The 21,216-nt window shown below is 42.4% G+C and overlaps 1 protein-coding gene across 3 annotated transcripts in view; it reads right to left on the bottom strand.

The window, feature by feature from the left end:
* LOC139544035 (sarcoplasmic/endoplasmic reticulum calcium ATPase 2) overlaps nucleotides 1-15,905 on the bottom strand; it is a 54,366-nt gene extending 38,461 nt beyond the window's left edge. For all 3 annotated transcript variants that reach the window (XR_011668793.1, XM_071350713.1, XM_071350714.1), the window contains exons 1-5: nucleotides 15,031-15,905; nucleotides 14,619-14,636; nucleotides 14,444-14,526; nucleotides 12,354-12,458; nucleotides 103-241 (exon numbers count right to left, since the gene is read on the bottom strand). Coding sequence is in view for 2 of the 3 variants with exons in the window: in XM_071350713.1 (XP_071206814.1) it covers nucleotides 103-241; nucleotides 12,354-12,458; nucleotides 14,444-14,526; nucleotides 14,619-14,636; nucleotides 15,031-15,148 (463 nt within the window). In the remaining variant the exon portion in view is untranslated. The remainder of the gene's footprint in view (nucleotides 1-102; nucleotides 242-12,353; nucleotides 12,459-14,443; nucleotides 14,527-14,618; nucleotides 14,637-15,030) is intronic.
* Nucleotides 15,906-21,216: the final 5,311 nt, after the last annotated feature.

Below are 21,216 nucleotides of genomic sequence, written 5' to 3'. Positions count from 1 at the left end.
ACTGCGTTGCTCAGGGGCAGAACGACAGATTTTTACCTCGTCAGCTCAGGGATTTGAGCCAGCAACCTTCCGGTTACTGGCCCAAAGCTTTAAGCATCTTACCGGCCACCTCCACGATGTCCCCTGGTACAAGGTCCTTGGACTTTATCCTCTGCACACTCTTCCTGTCCTGCCGGTACACCTTTCCCATCTCCGGCTCGTACTCTTTGAGCGCTTCAATGGCATTCTCTGCATTTCGCTCCTGTAAGACAAAAGCAACCAGATTAAAATCAATATTATTCAGATATCAATGTAAGCGTCACATGTTGGTTGACGACCAGATCCCACACAGAGCATTTAGAGATTGTTAAAGAATGAGAACGATCACTTGACCAGTGACCCTCAAGCTGGGAAAGGAAGCAAACCCAACGAGAAGTGTATCCAACAACAAATCATTGGACATTGTAATAGCCAGAAATACCGCCGTTTTTATAACGCTGATCTGTTGATCTCTCATCACACGCCAAAGAAACAACAAACAATAGGATCCAATGAAAATACAGCCATTACACTTAAGGGCTCAATTTCAGATTTAAGGAAACAAAACATTCCTGGCTCAGTCAAACCTAGGAATTCAATGGACTTGTATTTTTAACATCTTGTATGTTTAACGTCACAGTCAGTGTGCCATCAGATATAGCTGAGGACTGGAGCACAATGTACCACAATTAAACCCTCCGTCCCTCCAACCCCCAATCAACTACCAGCGATCTGCTGACCTTTCCCTCCCTGTGGGATTACTCCCAGAGGTACCGTCACAAGCAGCCAGCCTGGCAGCACTCTGGACAGGGCACACCCGCTGGCCTCATTGGATGGGAACACGGACAACATCTCCATTAAAAATACAGGCTGCAGGGAAAGTGTTGTAGGTTGTTAACAGTTGCCATGATAACCGCTGTGGGCATTGATTGGTCCAAGGCGCATGTATTGAAGTAGAGTTTGGACAAAGACAGAGAAGAATTCAAAAGGTATTCTGAACATGTTCATCAACATAACCTCCAACAGCCCCAGAAAAGCTTTGTTTGCTTATATAATGGCAAACAACCTGACAGATAACAGCTCCTCTTACAAACTTCAACAGAGCATAATATGTCCCAACTACCATAAGTGCCGGTCTCCACAACTGCCATCGCTAGCCTAATTTAACTGAATATGGCATGCTAGAGTAAATTAACTTAACGTTAGACATTGCATTTGCTTAGTAGCAGCAGGTTAGCATAAACAAAATAAAGCATTTTCAATACTACACCTAATCAAAAGCCCCCCCGTAGAGGTAACCTCCCTGTGTGCATGTTATAGATCAACAAGGGGGACTATGAGGTGAGGTGTAAATCTTCGGGAGCAGTGAGGTGCAGCAGAAGGCCCGAGAGATGATCGACGAGTTAGGGGCCAAAGACAACAGCCCCAGGGAATTCCGCAAAGGTAAAACACACTTAAACCACAGTGAACCACACTTTGTATTCTCTCAAATTAAAACACGATTACTGTATCACAAAAATAAAGCGCAATATGCGTGTAAAATCAATGTAAACATTGCATAGGCCTATGGTACAATGATTTCTTACAAAGAGAAAAAAATGGCACGTGTGACTTTCATAAAGGGGGCATCAGTAGCATAGTACTTCTCATGTCCCATTCCGGGGTAATGTGATGGGCTATCACTAAGTAGCTCTCTGTAGCACTGGAAGTCCATCCATCTGTAGTAAGCGCAACACACGGTGCATTGGCCAATTCATTGACAACTTCAGATTTAGCTTGCTTATATAGAGCAGAAACTACCCTTTAGCTGAAATGGGTGCAAGAGGGCGAAATATGCAAAGTTGCTCGAGCACTTTCGAGGTGCCGAAACACCCCTTTCTCAACCACCAAGAACGGGCACATATCCGCGGCTATAAACATACCCATCGCTCTCAACTTTTTTGGGCCTGGTCATAATCGAAGAACACAAAACACACACCAACTGATTAAGGGACTGCTGAATGTTTATTTTTTCCCTCTTGCTTTGTTTGCTCTTTTCAATATTATGTCTCTCTCTGATAAGATACCCAGGAAAGTACTGAAAATAGCCCATAAGATTATATGTAGGTTCATGAAATCCATAAACTGCTAACATCGATATATCTGAGACTCACTTAGATAACTAATTTGATGATACAGCAGTAGTGATATAACATGTACAGTGCATTCGGAAAGTATTCAGACAACTTGATTTCACATTGGTACGTTACAGTCTTATTCTAAAATGTATTAAAATGTTTCCTCCCCCACCCATCAATCTACACACAATACCCCATAATGACACAAAGCAAAAACTTTTAGAAATGTTTGCAAACATATACACACATATATATATATATATATATATTATATATTATATATATATATATATATATATATATATATATATAAAAAATATCACATTTACAGTTGAAGTCGGAAGCTTACATACACCTTAGCCAAATACATTTAAACTCAGTTTCACAACTCCTGACATTAAATCCTAGTAAAAAATTCCCTGTTTTAGGTCAGTTAGGATCACCACTTTATTTCAAGAATGTGAAATTTCAGAAAGAGAAAATGTTTCTATTTCAGCTTTTATTTCTTTCATCACATTCCCAGTGGGTCAGAAGTTTACATACGCTCAATTAGTATTTGGTAGCATTGCCTTTAAATTGTTTAACTTGGGTCAAACATTCCGGGTAGCCTTCCACAAGCTTCCCACAATAAGTTGGGTGAATTTTGGCCCATTCCTCCTGACAGAGCTGGTATAACTGAGTCAGGTTTGTAGGCCTCCTTGCTCACACACACTTTTTCAGTTCTGCCCACACATTTTCTATGGGATTGAGGTCAGGGCTTTGTGATGGCCATTCCAATACCTTGACTTTGTTGTCCTTAAGCCATTTTGCCAGAACTTTGGAAGTATGCTTGTGGTCATTGTCCATTTGGAAGACCCATTTGCAACCAAGCTTTAACTTCCTGACTGATGTCTCCAGATGTTGCTTCAATATATCCACATCATTTTCCGCCCTCATGATGCCATCTATTTTGTTAAGTGCAGAAGTCCCTCCGGCAGCAAACACCCCCACAACATGATGCTTCCAACCCCGTGCTTCACGGTTGGGATGGTGTTCTTCGGCTTGCAAGCCTCCCCCTATTTCCTCCAAACATAACGATGGTCATTATGGCCAAAGAGTTCTATTTTTCCCCCATCAGACCAGGGAACATTTCTCCAAAAAGTACAATCTTTGTGCCCAAGTGCAGTTGCAAACCGTACTGGCTTTTTTATGGCGGTTTTGGAGCAGTGGCTTCTTCCTTGCTGAGTGGTCTTTCAGGTTATGTCGATATAGGACTCGTTTTACTGTGGATATAGATACTTTTGTACCTGTTTCCTCCAGCATCTTCACAAGGTCCTTTGCTGTTGTTCTGGGATTGATTTGCACTTTTCGCACCAAAGTACGTTCATCTCTAGGAGACAGAAATCGTCTCCTTACTGAACGGTATGACGGCTGCGTAGTCCCATGGTGTTTATACTTGCGTACTATCGTTTGTACAGATAAACGTGGTACCTTCAGGCATTTGGAAATTGCGCCTAAGGATGAACCAGACTTGTGGAGGTCTACAATTTTTGTTCTGAGGTCTTGGCTGATTTTGATTGTCCCATCATGTCAAGCAAAGAGGCACTGAGTTTGATGGTAGGCCTTGAAATACATCCACAGGTACAACTCCAATTGACGTCAATTAGCCTATCAGAAGCTTCTAAAGCCATGACATACATTTCTGGAATTTTCCAAGCTGTTTAAAAGGCACAGTCAACAAACTTCTGACCCACTGGAATTGTGATACAGTGAATTATAAGTGAAATAAGCTGTCTAACCTAAAATGACTTGTGTCATGCACAAAGAAGATGTCCTAACTGAAATGCCAAAACTATAGTTTGTTAACAAGAAATTTGTTAAGTGGTTGAAAAACGAGTTTTAATGACTCCAACCTAAGTGTATGTAAACTTCCGACTTCAACTGTACATACAGTGGCAAGAAAAAGTATGTGAACCCTCTGGAATTACCTGGATATCTACATAGATTTATATCAGATCAAATTTGATTAATTTAAGTTTGAACAATAGACAAACAGTGTGCTTAAACTAATAACACACAAATTGTATTTTTCTTGTCTATATTGAATACATAATTTAAACATTCACATTGTGAGTTGGAAAAAGTATGTGAACCCCTAGGCTAATGACTTCTCCAAAAGCTAAATTGGAGTCAGCTAACCTGGAGTACAATCAATGAGACAAGATTGGAGATGTTGGTTAGAGCTGCCTTGCCCTATAAAAAAATATTCACAAAATTTGAGTTTGCTATTCACAAGAAGCACTGCCTGATGTGAACCATGCCTCGAACAAAAGAGATATCAGAAGACCTAAGATTAAGAACTGTTGACTTGCATAAAGCTGGAAAGGGTTACAAAAGTATCTCTAAAAGTCAGTTCACGGTAAGACAAATTGTCTGTAAATTGAGACATTTCAGCACTGTTGCTACTGTCCCTAGGAGTGGCCGTCTTGCAAAGATGACCGCAATAACACAGCGCAGAATGCTCAATGAGGCTAAGAAGAATCCTGGAGTGTCAGCTAAAGACTTAAAGAAATCTCTGGAAGATGCTAACATCTCTGTTGACGAGTCTACAATAGGTAAAACACTAAACAAGAATGGTGTCCATTGGAGGACACCATGGAAGAAGCTACTGCTGTTCAAAAAAAACATTGCTGCACATCAGAAGTTTACATAAGTGCACCTGGATGTTCCACAGCACTACTGGCAAAATATTATGTGGACAGATGAAACTAAAGTTGAGTTGTTTGGAAGGAACACACAATACTAAGTGTGGAGAAAAAAAGCACAGCACAGCAACATCAAAACCTCATCCCAACTGTAAAGTATGGTGGATGGAGCATCATGGTTTGGTGCCGCTTTGCTGCCTCAGGGCCTGGACAGCTTGCTATCATTGACGGAAAAATGAATTCCCATGTTATCAGGACATTTTGCAGGAGAACGTAAGGCTGTCTGCCAATTGAAGCTCAACAGAAATTGGGTGATGCAACAGGACAACGACCCAAAACACAGAAGTAAAACAGAATGGCTTCAACAGAAGAAAAAATGCTTTCTGGAGTGGCCCAGTCAGTCTTGACTCCAACCAGATTGAGATGCTGTGACATGACCTCAAGAGAGCAGTTCACACCAGACATCCCAAGAATATTGCTGAACTGAAACTGTTTTGTAAAGAGTAATGGTCCAAAATTCCTCCTGACCGTTGTGCAGGCCTGATCCACAACTACAGAAAAAAATTGGTTAAGGTTATTGCTGCCAAAGTAGGGTCAACCTGTTATTAAATCCAAGGGTTCACATACTTTTCCCACCCTGCACTGTGAATGTTTACACTGTGTTCAATAAAGACATGAAAATAGTTTGTGTTTTATTAGTTTAAGCAGACTGTCTTGTTGTGACCTAGATGAAGATCAGATCAAATTTTATGACCAATTTATGCAGAGATCCATGAAATTCCAAAGGGTCCACATACTTTTTCATGCCACCGTAGGTATTCAGACCCTTACCTCAGTACTTTGTTGAAGCACCTTTGGCAGTTATTACAGCGTCGAATCTTCTTGGGTATGACACCACAAGCTTGGCACACCTGTATTTGAGGAGTTTCTCCCATTTTTCTCTACAGATCCGCTCAAGCTCGGTCAGGATGGATGGGGAGAATTGCTGCACAGCTATTTTCAGGTCTCTCCAGAGATGTTCGATCGGGTTCAAGTCCGGGCTCTGGCTGGGCCACTCAAGGAATATTCAGAGACTTGTCCCGAAGCCACTCCTGCATTGTCTTGGCGGTGTGCTTAGGGTTGTTGTCCGGTTGGAAGGTGAACCTTCGCCCCCAGTCTGAGGTCCATTAGCGCTCTGGAGCAGGTTTTCATCAAGAATCTCTCTGTACTTAGCTCTGTTCATCTTTGCCTTGACCCTGACTAGTCTCCCAGTCCCTGCCTCTGAAAAACATCCCCACAGCATGATGCTGCCACCACCATGCTTCGCCGTAGGGATGGTGCCAGGTTTCCTCCAGAAGTGAAACTTGAGATTCAGGCCAAAGAGTTTAGTCTTGTTTCATCAGACGAGAATATTATTTCTTGCGGTCAGAGTCCTTTAGATGCCTTTTGGCAAACTCCAAGCGGGCTGTCAAGTGCCTTTTACTGAGGAGTGGCTTCCGCCTGGCCACTACCATACAGGCCTGATTGATGGAGTGCTGCAGAGATGGTTGTCCTTCTGGAAGGTTCTCCCATTACCATAGAGGAACTCTAAAGCTCTATCAGAGTGACTATCGGGTTCTTGGCCACCTCCCTCACCAAGGCCCTTCTCCCCCGATTGCTCAGTTTGGCTTGGTGGTTTCAAACTTCTTCCATTTAAGAATGATGGAGTTCACTGTGTTTAGGGACCTTCAGTGCTGCAGAAATGTTTTCGTAGCCTTCTGCAAATCTAACTCGAGACAATCCTATGTCCTGGTTTTTCTCTGACATGCACTGTCAACTGTGGGACCTTATATAGACAGGTATGTGCCTTTCCAAATCATGTCTAATCAATTGAATTTACCACAAGTGGACTCCAATCAAGTTGTTGATACATCAAGGATGATCAATGGAAACAGGATACGCCTGAGCTCAATTTTGAGTCTCCTAGCAAAGGGTCTGAATACTTATGTAAATAAGGTATTTCTTTTTTTCCCCAATACATTTGCAAAAAATTCTAAACCTGTTTTCACTTTGCCATTATGGGGTTTTGTGTGTAGTTAAAAGTCAGCATTTTACAATCAGGCTGTAATGTAAAAATGTGGAAAATGCCAAGGGGTCTTTATATTTCCTGAATGCACAAATACTAATTTAAAGCCCTAGTCATTACGTTTATAAGTTAGTCAGTCGGTTGAATCATGGCTGTGTAAATGGTGTTGTCAGCTAAGTACATTAACTTTTGCTCAAGGGAAAATACACAATGTGATTAGCCTATACATCTCTTATACAGTTTGATCAACTTAATTAAAGATTAGTGATCCACAATAACCATTCTTCTTGCCAACTCACTGCTGACTGCATAAAGTGGAAAAGTAATTAACTGCATAGTCCTCCCCTGGAGCACAGTGTGTGCAGTTCTACAGAACATGGTTTTGCTAGATTGAGTCAAGAAAGCTTGACTTCACTCTAGTTATTCTCTACTGCTCATGGGGCTAGCACAATGGTAGAGAAAGGCGAGTCACCCACACATTACTCAGTAGTACAGTGGGATCCTCACATGAAAAGGTATGACATAAACCCAATGAATTCAGCCTTGTCATTCCATCCCTTTTTTGTTACGGGACATTCAGATTAGTTCCTTTACTCTAGCAGGACTATTAGTCATCAATATGTGCAATGCTGGAGTACTCTGACACCTGTGCTGCTGCTGTCTGTCTGTCTCGAAGGGATGAATTAGGTCTAATGAGCTTTGACGCTTTATAACTCACTAACCAAGGTTTTTTAGCCCCAGCTGTTCAAACAAGCTTGTGTCACTTAAATCCAAGTCAGAAAAAGCACTGGAAACCTACAGATGTTTAAGGTACTGCAAGAATTGTGGAACACGTATGATTCCAGTCACTCTAGTCGAGATACAAGATAAATTTTACTTTAGCTCCCAGTGTCAAGAAATCCCTAGATGCAGAGGGGAATGGAGTTGGATAGTAAAACTTTGGTTATGAGAAAAGAGTAGCCTGTATTGAGTTGTCATTGTAAAACTCCAGATCTAACTAGATAACGCCCCATTCAGGCTAAAGATAGCGCAAACATCCCACTGGAGTCCCCAGGCCAGGAGCAGAGAGAAAAGAGGCTATTATCCCTCCCTGCCTTAGTTTCTCACTAATGCAGAAACCCTCATCCCACTTTCTCCTCCTTGGTTTTATTTTAGTCTCCATTCATTACCCTGACTGGCCTGAAACACCATGCCCCCCCTTTTCCACCCACATGCCAAGTTTTTCCTCCTCACGCTTGGGTCCTTTTAGGGGTAAAAAAAAAGCCTCAATGACACAACCTGTATCGTTGTACGGGTATGTCTCTCTACTTGTTGTTTCCCCTAGACTTCTGGCAAAGCCCAAGGCGGTCAAGTGGCCAGTCATGGACAGGATGGATTATTGATTTGGCTATGTGCACCTTGGAAGCAGGAGCAGGCTTGGAGGCACACAACCTAATTACCTTTCTGCTTTCTTTTTCAATCCGAGTCGGCGCAGAGGCAAGAGCGGATCGCTGCTCGATGGGCACAGGGACTCCTAGCACCCGCCGTGCGCATGGCAACAAGATTTAGAGGTGATAAGATGACTAGAAAGAGTGTCCTGTTGAGCAAATGTGCACCCACAGCTGGAAGGAATCCCATTAAAGCAGGTCCATACAGTATGTCTGTTAAGCTAGTTATATATTTTTGGTCAATGGTGTCATTGACTAATGGAGTTTAGTACAGAAGTCTTTCTTGCCATATGGCTTTTGCATCCTGCCAAACTGTGGATTTCTAATATATTCCTCAACCAAGAGAATGAAATCTGTCTCTAGCCATAGAACCCTGTGGTGAGTCATTCAATTCAGAATACACCCTGGATACTGTGGTTAGGACAAACCTCTAATTGAGAGCCAAGTATTTTTCTTAATGTGCAGGATGTAAATGAGATTACCCACATTTCAAAAAGACTCATTGTAATTCACACCAAGCCCCTTCTCGGCTCTCATTTGAGAACAATCGGCTGCACAGTTCACACTGCCACTGAACACACCTCTGCCGCTCAGTACAGTGAACATGCACCTGTGGAACGGTCGTTAAGACACTAACAGCTTACAGACAGTGGCAATTAAGGTCACAGTTATGAAAACTTAGGACACTAAAGCGGCCTTTCTCCTGACTCTGAAAAACACCAAAAGAAAGATGCACAGGGTCCCTGCTCATCTGCGTGAACGTGCCTTAGGCATGCTGCAAGAAGGCATGAGGACTATAGGTGTGGCCAGGAAAATACATTGCAATGTCCGTACTGCGAGACGCTTAAGACAGCGCTACAGGGAGACAGGACAGACAGCTGATCGTCCTCGCAGTGGCAGATCACGTGTAACAACACCTGCACAGGATCGGTACATCCAAACATCACACCTGCGGGACAGGTACAGGTTGGCAACAACAACTGCCCGAGTTACACCAGGAACGCACAATCCCTCCATCAGTGCTCAGACTGTCCGCAATAGGCTGAGAGAGGCTGGACTGAGGGCTTGTAGGCCTGTTGTAAGGCAGGTCCTCACCGGCAACAACGTCACCTATGGGCACAAACCCACCGTCGCTGGACCAGACAGGACTGGCTAAAAGTGCTCTTCACTGACGAGTTGCGGTTTTGTCTCACCAGGGGTGATGGTGGGATTTCCGTTTATCGTCGAAGGAATGAGCGTTACACCGAGGCCTGTACTCTGGAGCAGGATCGATTTGGAGGTGGAGGGTCCGTCATGGTCTGGGTTGGTGTGTCACAGCATCATCAGACTGCCTGCAATGACAACAAGCTCAATCTCAACGCTGTGAGTTACAGGGAAGACCTCCTCCTCCCTCATGTGGTACCCTTCCTGCAGGTTCATCCTGACATGACACTCCAGCATAACAATGCCACCTCATCCTGACATGACACTCCAGCATGACAATGCCACCAGCCATACTGCTCGTTCTGTGCGTGATTTCCTGCAACAGAGGAATGTCAGTGTTCTGCCATGGCCAGCGAAAAGCCTGGATCTCAATCCCATTGAGCACGTCTGGGACCTGTTGGATCGGAGGGTGAGGGCTAGGGCCATTCCCCCTAGAAATGTCCATGAACTTGCAGGTGCCTTGATGGAAGAGTGGGGTAACATCTCACAGCTGGAACTGGCAAATCTGGTACAGTCCATGAGGAGGAGATTCACTGCAGTACTTAATGCAGCTGGTGGCCACACCAGATACTGACTAACTTTTGATTTTGACTCCCCCCCCCTTTGTTCAGGGACACATTATTCCATTTCTGTTAGTCACATGTCTGTGGAACTTGTTCAGTGTATGTCTCAGTTGTTTAATCTTATGTTCATACAAATATTTACACATGTTAAGTTTGCTGAAAATAAGTGCAGTTGACAGTGAGAAGACGTTTCTATTTTTGCTGAGTTTGATTATATATATATATTTTTTTTACCACCGATCATAGAAACGTGCTGTATTCACACACACTACATGACCAAAAGTATGTGGACACCTGCTCGTCGAACATCTCATTCAAAAATCATGGGCATTAATATGGAATTAGACTCCAAGTTGAAGATCAAGGATGATCAATGGAAACAGGATACACCTGAGCTCAATTTCGAGTCTCATACAGTAGCAACGGGTCTGAATACATATGTAAATAAGGAGTCTTTATTTTAATACATTTGCTAAAATGTCTAAATCTATTTTTGGCTTTGTCATCATGGGATATTGTGTGTTGATTGATGCATACAGTGCATTCAGAAATTATTCAGACCCCTTCCCTTTTCCACATTGTAAATACAAAAAAAATCCTCAGCAATCTACACAAAATACCCCATTATGACAAAGTAAAAACAGTTTAGAATTTTTGCAAATGTATTAAAAGTAAAAAACAGATGCCTTAATTTCGTAAGTATTCAAACCCTTTGCTATTAGAAATTGAGCACAGGTGCATCCTGTTTCCATGGATCCTCCTTGATGTTTCTACAACTTGGGAGTCCACCTGTGCTAAATTCAATTGATTGGACATGATTTGAAAGGCACACACCTGTCTATATAAAGGGCCCACAGTTGACAGTGGATGTCAGGGCAAAAACCATGCCATGAGGTCGAAGGAATTGTCCGTAGAGCTCCGAGACAGGATTGTGTCATGGCACAGATCTGGGGAAGGGTACCAAAAAATGTCTGCAGCATTGAAGGTCCCCAAGAACACAGTGGCCTCTATCATTCTTAAATGGAAGAAGTTTGGATCATCCAAGACTCTTCCTAGAGTTGGCCGCCCGGCCAAACTGAGCAATTGGGGGAGAAGGGCCTTAGTCAAGGAGGTGACCAAGAACCCGATGGTCACTCTGACAAAGTTCCAGAGTTCCTCTGTGGAGATGGTTGTCCTTCTGGAAGGTTCTCCCATCTCTGCAGCACTCCACAAATCAGGCCTTTATGGTAGAGTGACCAGATGGAAGCCACCACAGCCCGCTTGTAGTTCGCCAAAAGGCACCTAAAGGACTCTTAAACCATGAGAAACAAGATTCTCTGGTCCGATGAAACCAAGGTTGAATTCTTTGGCAGGACTGGGAGACTAGTCAGGATCAAGGGAAAGATGAAAGGTGAAAAGTACAGAGATCCTTGATTAAAACTTGCTCCAGAGTGCTTAGGACCTCAAACTGGGGTGAAGGTTCACCTTCCAACAACCCTAAGCACACAGCCAAGACAACGCATTAGTGGCTTCGGGACAAGTCTCTGAATATTCCTTGAGTGGCCCAGCCAGAGCCCGGACTTGAACCCGATTGAACACCTCTGGAGACCTGAAAATAGCTGTGCAGCAACTCTACCCATCCAAACTGACAGAGCTAGTGAGGATCTGCAGAGACGAAATGGGAGATACTCCACAAATACAGGTGTGCCAAGCTTGTAGCATCATACCCAAGAAGACTTGATGCTGTAACCGCTGCCAATGGTGCTTCAACAAAGTACTGAGTAAATCTGAATACTTATGTAAAATGTACATTTGTTAAAAATAATAATGTTGCCTTGTCATTATGGGGTAGTGTGTAGATTGATGATAAAAAAAAAGTAATACATTTTTGAATAAGGCTGTAACGTAACAAAATGTGGAAAAATTCAAGGGGTCTGAATACTTTCCAAAGGCACTGTATAGGCCTAGCTATATGCCAAGTGTATATGTTCATTCTCCTGTGCCATAAGGGACTGAGAAGAATAGCCTTTGGTTCCGCTCTAAGCTTGGTTCTATTTTTAACTTTTTTTGTTCATGGCATTTTCTCTCCCTGTGGTTTTTTGTACATAATTTCAGCTTCTTCCTCATACACACAATCAATTCCCTCAGTTTATAGTGAGTGATGAAATCAGTTATCTGCAGATATGGCCTGATCCTATCATAAGCTAGGCCTACTACTATTAATTATATTCCTCTTAGGGTGTGACAGTCTATCAAACCAAAAAAATAACTAAGTTGACCATATTAAAAGAAAAAGGTTGTAAAAAAGATCTGCTTACCTGCCAGACACCCACAATGGCATTTGCTATCAGAATCAGCAAAATTACAAAAGGCTCCACGAAGGCTGTGATGGTCTCCTCTCCCTCCTCGAACCAGGCCAGCACCTAAAACAGGAGAAACAGGCAGACAATCAGACAGCAATACATTCATATTATGCCCTGCAGTTGCAGATATCAATGTCTCAGTCATACCAGCTTTAGGGTGTAGCGGAGATGAGGTGAGCCAGAGGCAAGGGTCAAGATAACAGAGCCTGGAGCACTATTGCAAAACCAGAGCAAAGGCAATCGCTTGGTAACAGTAAGTAATTCAATTTGGGTGAAAAGTAGCCGTTGGAGAGTGACAATGCTCGTCAGGGCTGAAAGTGTGATTGTCAGCACAAGCCCATCAAAGACCTAATTGTTATGTCAGCTGCAGAACTTTCAGCTACATCAATCAAATCTAATCTTGAACATGCCATTTCTAATACATGTAGTTCACATTCAAAGCACCACACAACTCTACCCTGTTCAGGCATCCAGTTTCTAGCAAAGCATTTTGTCCTCTCAACAGCGAGTGACTGCTCTTTAAAGTGGTGTTCATTTCCATTAAGTCCTTCTCAGCCACTGAAATAGGATGCATGGGTTTAAACCAGTGGTTTGAATAACCACATTACATAACAGAATATCAGCAATTTCATCTGCTGAGGCCCAACTATTTTACCTCAGAAATGACTTGGAGATAGAGGGAACAACGGTAGAAATTACTGAAAATGTTCCTATAAATCTCAAACTAGGCTACACTTTAAAGGGCTGGAGCAGTAGCTTCCAACACAACAGTGCTCATAAAGACCAAGCTTGAACTTGTATGCTATGGAATGACCACTTTGAATGAAGAGGTTAAAAAAACACATCCTCTTATTTTAATGTCTCCGACAGTCAATCATGAACAGAGAGATAGGCTCTGCTCTCAGGCAGTGGAGTACACCACAGAGGCCTCAGCATCATTAACTCAGAGCCCACCTAATTATCCTTGTCAAGCTCTCTGGCGCTAACAGTCAATAATATGACTCATTTGCGCAATGAATAGAGGATTGAAAGCCTCTCACTACCACGTATTAGTAAACGTGTTCAGCATAATGACAGCATCAGTCCCATATCATAAAATCTTATCCAGTGAAGGGGTCTATTGTTGCTCAAAGACTATTTCAGAACAACAGGTTCAGAAGTAATTTGTCTCCTCAATCAGAATCTAGGCCAGAACTAGAAATGTGTCATATACTAGGATTCTCCTCCTCACCCAGTTAGAGGTAGAGCCTATTGCAACAAATGCCAATGAAAAATTTGAACATCTTGACAGCTCAAGCACGTTTAGGACTCTTGTGTGTGTGTGAGAGACCCGGCCACTGCTGGATGTGATTTACAGGCTAGATTCCTGAACATCACTGTGTGTGACTGTCCCCGCTGCTGGTGATATCTACAGTGATGTGGCATTGAATACAAGCCAACAGGAAGGGAAATGGGGTCACAGAGAGGTGAACTTGGCACTCACCAGGATCACCACTAGTGAGGCCACTTGTGACATAACACAAACATTGTTTATGTCCAGATCAACTGCTTCCCCTGAAGGACTTCAATAGAAGGGATATGATGGGGCCTAAAAGGAGTAAATTAGGCATAATTGGGCAACAGCAGGAAAAGGAGGCTCCAAACAGGTGCTAGAAAATGGCTGATGACCAGTGACTCACTAACAACTAGAAACTCAATCTCCATCAATGATGTTCTCAACATAGCAGACTAGGATGTAATGACATTACAAGTAGGTGCAACAACCAATTATCCCTAAATTATTGGATGAATGCCAGTTTAACGTCACATTTTCACCAGAATAGACAGTCAGATACCATACAAAACCGACATGATGTTGGAGCTATGGGTACAAGGCCTAATGGAGACACAGGGGCTTGCAATTTCTTAAGAAAACCCTCTTCAGTGCCATCTGCCCTAGAGGGGATTTGTGTGTTCCGCAACAATTACACTCATACACTTATTCTGGACATATGAAGCATACCATCATCCTCATTTCAATAAATGGAGAGTAATTATATACTTACAAAGGATATGCAGGCTGCAAGAAGAAGAATCCTCACAAGTAGATCTCCAAACTGTTCAGCTACCAGTTCCCATAAAGACTTTCCTAAGAAAAGAAAATAGAGGGTTTGATTGCATCCAAATAATTGGATACCTAGAAAAAGTAAATTAACAAAAAAAATAGAACGATTTACTTACCCTCCTCAGCAGGCAATTCTGCGATTCATCCAAAGGATACCACACCGGAAATAGGACAACAGTGAGAGAGATAGGTTACAACCGAAAATTAAGTTTCTGATTACAAATAAGAGTTTCAAAGGGGAAAATACATCTAAATTGACGTGGACTGGAGGACAAACATAAGACATACTTAACATCGTTTAGAACAGGCTGACCACTTTAAATGTACAGAATGTTGCTTTAGTTCGTTCACTGAAATTGTTTCAACACACGAGACTGTACATGTTCGTGACGTCAGCAATTCGTTCAAACAAGCCGGTTGCTGAAGAATGCCAGCGGCGTAGCGATAGTTTAGCAGGCTAACTAGCTAACAGGCCGTACACCGTGTGGCCAGGAAAGGGATATCACATTTCAGCAACATGTTACTCACCGTTAGGTCCCCATTTTTCACGCTGCCTCTTCACCTGGTCTAAACCTAGACCTGTGCTTTCGTTCACGTTGAAATGGCTGTAAACTTCCTCCACCGTCTTTGTGTGAGCGTTCTCCATGGTGAGTATCTGCGCGAGGTGACACACTAGCTCGCTAACGTTAGCTGAAACCTCGACAACCCCACTGATTACTCACTTATTGTGTTTTCCCCAAACTCACGCTGCCAAAAATTCATTCGAATATCTTGAAATGTATTTGTTTTCCCAAACACTAAATAACCTAACGTGCAATGAAAATTGTGCCTGTTAGTGCTCACACTTGTTAGGAGACCGATGCCTTCCCCCGTCAAATTCGCCGGTTAGCTACAATGTTCCAGACAACCATGATATACGGATAATTCATACCACCATCAAAACTATTTCATTTTTTGAAGGAGCAATAACAAAAAAAATGCGTCTCTGTAGTTGGATAATGCAAGTGGTTACGCGGTAGGTCTGACAAGTACAGCCTTCGTGGATGTCCGCTGTCTATTTGTTCTTGTGTGCTGCTGCGGATTCACTGCTATCCCCATCAGCACCAATCGCATTTGTTCACTACCCTTTCGCATGCTCTGAATGCTGTGCTCGGTGTCCGCATGTGGAATGCGCTTATTGGTTGGAGAGACTCCGGAAATCCATTTTTCTTCCCGATCTTTCGGTCCTCACTAGTTACCACAGCGTATTTTAAAAATGTATCTGGAAAAAAAATCGGATTTGAACCCTAACCACCCTGCTAACATTATGCCTAACCTTAAATTAAGACACGTTTTGTGATAGCCAATTTCGACCTTGTGGTTGTAGTAACGTCTGACAAACCGATCTTCTTCGGTGGGGTTTATCAGCGGTTGGCATCCAATGTTATTGTGTCTTACCACCACCTACTGTACTGGGGTGTGGGCCAGAGACCAAGAGAAAGTAAATCCTACCTGCCAGCCCCGTTGCTCTTAAAAAAAGATTACATTTGAGACTATATCTAATGACGTTCTACTCAATATACTCTATAAACTACTTTTCTGTATCCCCTTCTCCCTCATACTGGATCTCAGTCTCTCTCGTTCCCTCTGATACTTTAAATAAATGCCTGCCCTTAGTATCTCTACTTCACTGCTCCTGCCATCTCTGCACCATCGCTGTCCATATCAGTCTTTTGCCTCTGCCTTGCTCATTGAAACTACAACATCCCCACTACTAAGTGCTTGTTTAGCTGGTACATCAACTACCTAGTTCCCCTCCACCCCCACATGGGCTGGGACCACAGGAGGTTGGTGGTACCTTAATTGAGGAGGACAGGCTCGTGGTAAATCCTCCATTTGCTCCGTTCCAGCCATTATTATGAGCAGTCTTCACCTCAGGAGCCTCCACTGGCTGGGAACCAAGTAAATCTTATCTGTATACCCATCTGTTTAATACTGCCATGGGTTTGTAGTACATCATAAAGCAGGTCTTGTCTGCTACGTGAGCTAAAGGACTGCAGACTCATCAACACTGCACTTGAATCAGAGCAAATAACTACTCTGTCTGGCTTGACTTACTCCACACACTGCAAGGCCAACAGTATGGCCATCAGCTCTGCCATATATACAACCAGATGATCTGAAATACATTTCCTGACTGCCACCCCACATTCCTGCACTTCAAATGCTGACCCAGTACGTTCTGTTCTTGGATCTTTTGAATGATCTGTGTAAATGGCCACCAAATCCTGATACACAGTATGCATATATCTATTAAACAAATAAGATGGATTAACACTAATCCTATCTTTCTGTAGTCTCTCCAACACTTCTAGATCAACTACTGGAGGTGGGAGTAGCCATGGTGGATTTACAGGAATAGGTACCGTTGGACTAAACTCTCTTGCATACAGTCCCACCTCCCTCGCCTGGGTATTACCCACCCAAAACTCGTGTTCTGTGCTCGCTCATGTTTTCCATCATGCCTGTAAAATCCCTTTTGCAGAATGAAACACCCCATGTCCGTTAAACGGGTGTCCTGACTCTCTGAGGTCATTAAAGATCCCATGGCACTTATCGTAAGAGTAGGGGTGTTAACCCCGGTGTCCTGGCTAAATTCCCAATCTGGCCCTCAACCATCACGGTCACCTAATAATCCCCAGTTTACAATTGGCTCATTCATCCCCCTCCTCTCCCCTGTAACTATTCCCCAGGTCGTTGCTGCAAATGAGAACGTGTTCTCAGTCAATTTACCTGGTAAAATAACGGTAAAAGAAAGAAAAAGAATGTCCCTGTAGGTTGACCCAATAATGAATTGCTGCTGTCTCCTAATCTGCAATGGCAAATCCCCCATCTCCGCCTGTAGTGCAGCCACTGGGGAGGTCCGAAACACCCCACTACATATTCTGAGTCCTTGCCCCTGCATAACATCTAGCCTTTCCAATAAGGTTTGGGCTGCCGAACCATACGCTATGCTACCATAGTCTATTACAGATCGGATCGATGCAACATACATGGTCCTCAAAAAGGAACGCTCACCCCCCCACTCCTTCCCTGTCAGACAGCGCATCACATTTAGCACCGTCTTACACTTACCTTACCTCGAACCTCTTCCCATTTCAACCCTGTCATACTCATATCTCCCAGCCGCTTTCACTATAAGCTGAATCCTCTGTTTTTCTATTTTAGCAGTAAATGTCACCTGCTATGAATGTCACCAGCTTTCTCTTATCTATGTATACCATATCGCCCCCACCTGCCCCCTAATCCCCAGTCTAGATGGTCCTACCCATCTCTCCCTTGAAGCTGTATCTCCCTGGACCACCCTCACTGCCTCAGCATGACACCCTTCTCTCCACTCTCACTTGCTGCACCTCCACTGCCTGCTACATTGCCTCACACCCACCATATGCCACATGAGCACCCACACAGCTGCAGCACTTTGGTTGTACACCATCCCCACACTTGCCATACTCATGTTCCCCCCCACACCTGGCACACCTCTTTTTCTCTTTACAGGCTGTTGCCTAATGCCCAAACCTCTGGCAGTTCTAACATCTTAAAGGCTTCGGTATATGAGCCCTCACATAATTAGGCAACAAGGCCAGAAGGGTTGTGGTATATGGCTAATATACCCAGGCTAAGGGCTGTTCTTAGTCACGACGCAACACGGAATGTCTGGACACAGCCCTTAGCCATGGTATATTGGCCATATATCACAAATCCCAGAGGTGCCTTATTGCTATTATAAACTGCTTACCAATGTAATTAGAGCAGTTAAAAGAAAGGTGTTGTTGTACCCGTGGTATACAGTCTGATATACAACGGATGTCAGCCAATCAACAATCAGGGCTCAAACCACCCAGTTTATAATAACACATATATCCTATGGTTACTTTATTTGGCAGTACCCGGTCCTTGAAGTGTAACAGAATAGAGAGCCTAACTACCCTAACTACATCCCTTGTTGCTTGCCATCTTTGAATATTTACTAGAACGCCTCGTCTCAAGTTGTCACTTGCTAACACTCACAGGCACTCCTGTTATCACCCCTTTAATCCACTGCTTCCCTGCTTGATCACCTCTGCTGCTCGACACCACCCTATTTGCTTCACTCAGAGCTTTTTCCCTCTGCGCCATGTCCTTACGGAACACCAACAAGCTGCCATCTCTTAACACTTTAGCGTTGACAACTTCCCCAATCAACTATTTTATTACAGCCGTCAACCTAACCCCCCAACTTTCCCTTCCTCCCTAAACTTCAGAATCACTTTATACTCCCCTCGCGACCTATCTTGCCCTTCCTCGGCACTCTACCTCCGAACTGCCGTTGGTGTTAGCAACTATGTTGCTCTGCTCAAACTTCCTTTTCTTCTTCATATCTGCCTCCATTGACCTCTCGCACCCCTTCAAACCACCACTCCCTTTCTCTCCAGTTTTCTTTGTATTTTTATATTTTCTACTCCCACCTCTATTTTTCCACTATGCTCCATACTTGCTTCATTTTCTTCTCCATCACTATCTCCTACCATCTCTGACCCAGTCACAGCACAGCCGTGCCGAGTAAAGTTTGACTGTTTGTTTATCAACGATTGATACCGGAGCTCGGGATCAACCCACGTTACGTCTCTACTGTTCCCAGCTCACTTTCCTCAAAGAACTATGCCGCGTTCACGTGCTAGTCGGAACTAGGAAACATGGAAATGTGCGACTTGTGCTAACTGGTTGGTTATTAAGTCGGACATTTTCGAGTCTCCTAGTTCCGACTAGCACATTAATGCAGCGTTACATATATTTTTTTAATATTACAGCCCATTAATATAATTTATCTGGTAATATTTTGAGCATTTTTGTTATAATATTTATATAAAACCAGCTAGTGTAAAAAACCTGCTAGATTAACTGTAAAATAATCTTGGCATATCACTTGAGGGTCAAAACATACAAACATTAGCTAGGATTCCATCCAATTGGCCACATGTTTTCATGCAAATATTCAAAATTCGCATTAAAAACAATAACGCCTTTAAACCGCCAGAGATGTGTTTCCATAAAATTGGCATGTTGCAGATATAGCCCCACAGTGGAGGCATCATAATACCCTCCCAAAACCTAGCAGTCAAACAGGGAAATGGTTCTAATCGTTTTTTCGCCATTCATTTTCTCATTGGGGATTTCTGCAACACTTAAAATAAGGGCTATGTTTCGTGTAGGCTTACCCGGGCGGGATGTTTTGATAATCATGTAAATCTCTCTAGGACAAGGCGACTTCTATCAATATATTCGGCTCTATTTACTCTCAGATTAGAGAACGCTAATTAGTATCAAAGTAGACATCATGCAAGATTGCAAATCCCTGCATGCTCATGCACGTCATTTAGAGAGAGATTTACACGGTTATCAAAAAGTCCCCGTCCCCCCTTAATCATATCACAATCAACTTTTACCAGTTGAATGTAGATACAAATATATTTTTTGCCCGAAATATTGTATTAAAATTAGCAAATGAGTTAATAACTAATGAATTATGTGCATATTTGCATATCCTGTAAAAACATTTTTGGGGACACTTATGCCTTAATCACAAATCAGCCTAATACTTTGGTTTAATTTTGTTAAAGGCCAATTATGCCACTTTTTAACCTTATGTTCATTATCTCCAGCACCAGTCCAGTGTCTAAATATCTGAAAATTGTGAGTTTATATGATCTGTGGTTAAAAAGATAAAAAGAAAGGTCATAAAAAAGCTTGTCTGTAACATCACAGGGTAGGATTAAATGTAAAAAAGGTGATTTTCAAAACCTGCAATGTCCCTCTAAACAGAGGGAGGGTATTTTCTTGCGCCCCACAATACCGCAAATCTCATAGTGTTTCAAATTCACTGTTTTTAAAATGTTTTAACCTTTGGTGATGTCATCGGGTATAACTTTGAAAATGTTATATAATTTTTTACAAAACGTCGAAAAATGTGCAGTTTTCACATGTAGACACTGGTTTAGTACTGGAAATATAATTATGAGGTTGAAAAGTGGCAGAGTTGCTCTTTAAGACACACTTAAGAGCAGATTGGGGATAAATAATTTTTTCATCTTTCTATTTGTAAAATACTAAAGACATGTACATAAAATGCCTTTTTGCAACCTTTTTCTAAAGAAAATGGACAACATAGAATAAAACATGGATAACATATCAACAAGTCTCAAGAATATATCTAAGCATAACCACACAAAATTTGATGAATGTATATGCTTTTGGAGCTGAGTAAAATTAGTTGTCATGTGGGAAGAGTCTTATTTTCGGGAAATGGCTGGCAGTTAAAGACAAGTAGCCTACACTGAATTTAGACTAGCAAACGCAAAATTACCTATTTAGACCCAATCTCCATCTTTTCAAAGTAAGTTACTACATATAGTACATTTTGTTACATTCTCTATGAAATTGTCTTTTAAAATATGTGTAATTCAATGTAGTGAGCTTTGAAATGATGGTTGTATGTCCATTTTAAAGTGGTTAAAAATCATAAAATGTTGCTGGCGGTAGTATGATAAACTAAAGAAAATATACATTTTCATCAAGATTTTGACATCTTTAGGTTTACTTTTGAAAGTACTAATATTAATGGACCAAAATACCAACAAATCTCAAAATTGATAGGCAGATGCAAACATATCATTTCAGCCTGTGATGCCTTGCCTT

The sequence above is a fragment of the Salvelinus alpinus genome, chromosome 18 (assembly GCF_045679555.1).
Source record: "Salvelinus alpinus chromosome 18, SLU_Salpinus.1, whole genome shotgun sequence".
Taxonomy (NCBI): domain Eukaryota; kingdom Metazoa; phylum Chordata; class Actinopteri; order Salmoniformes; family Salmonidae; genus Salvelinus; species Salvelinus alpinus.
Note: the sequence above shows the minus strand (reverse complement) of the source record. Positions and strands in the feature narration are given on the sequence as shown.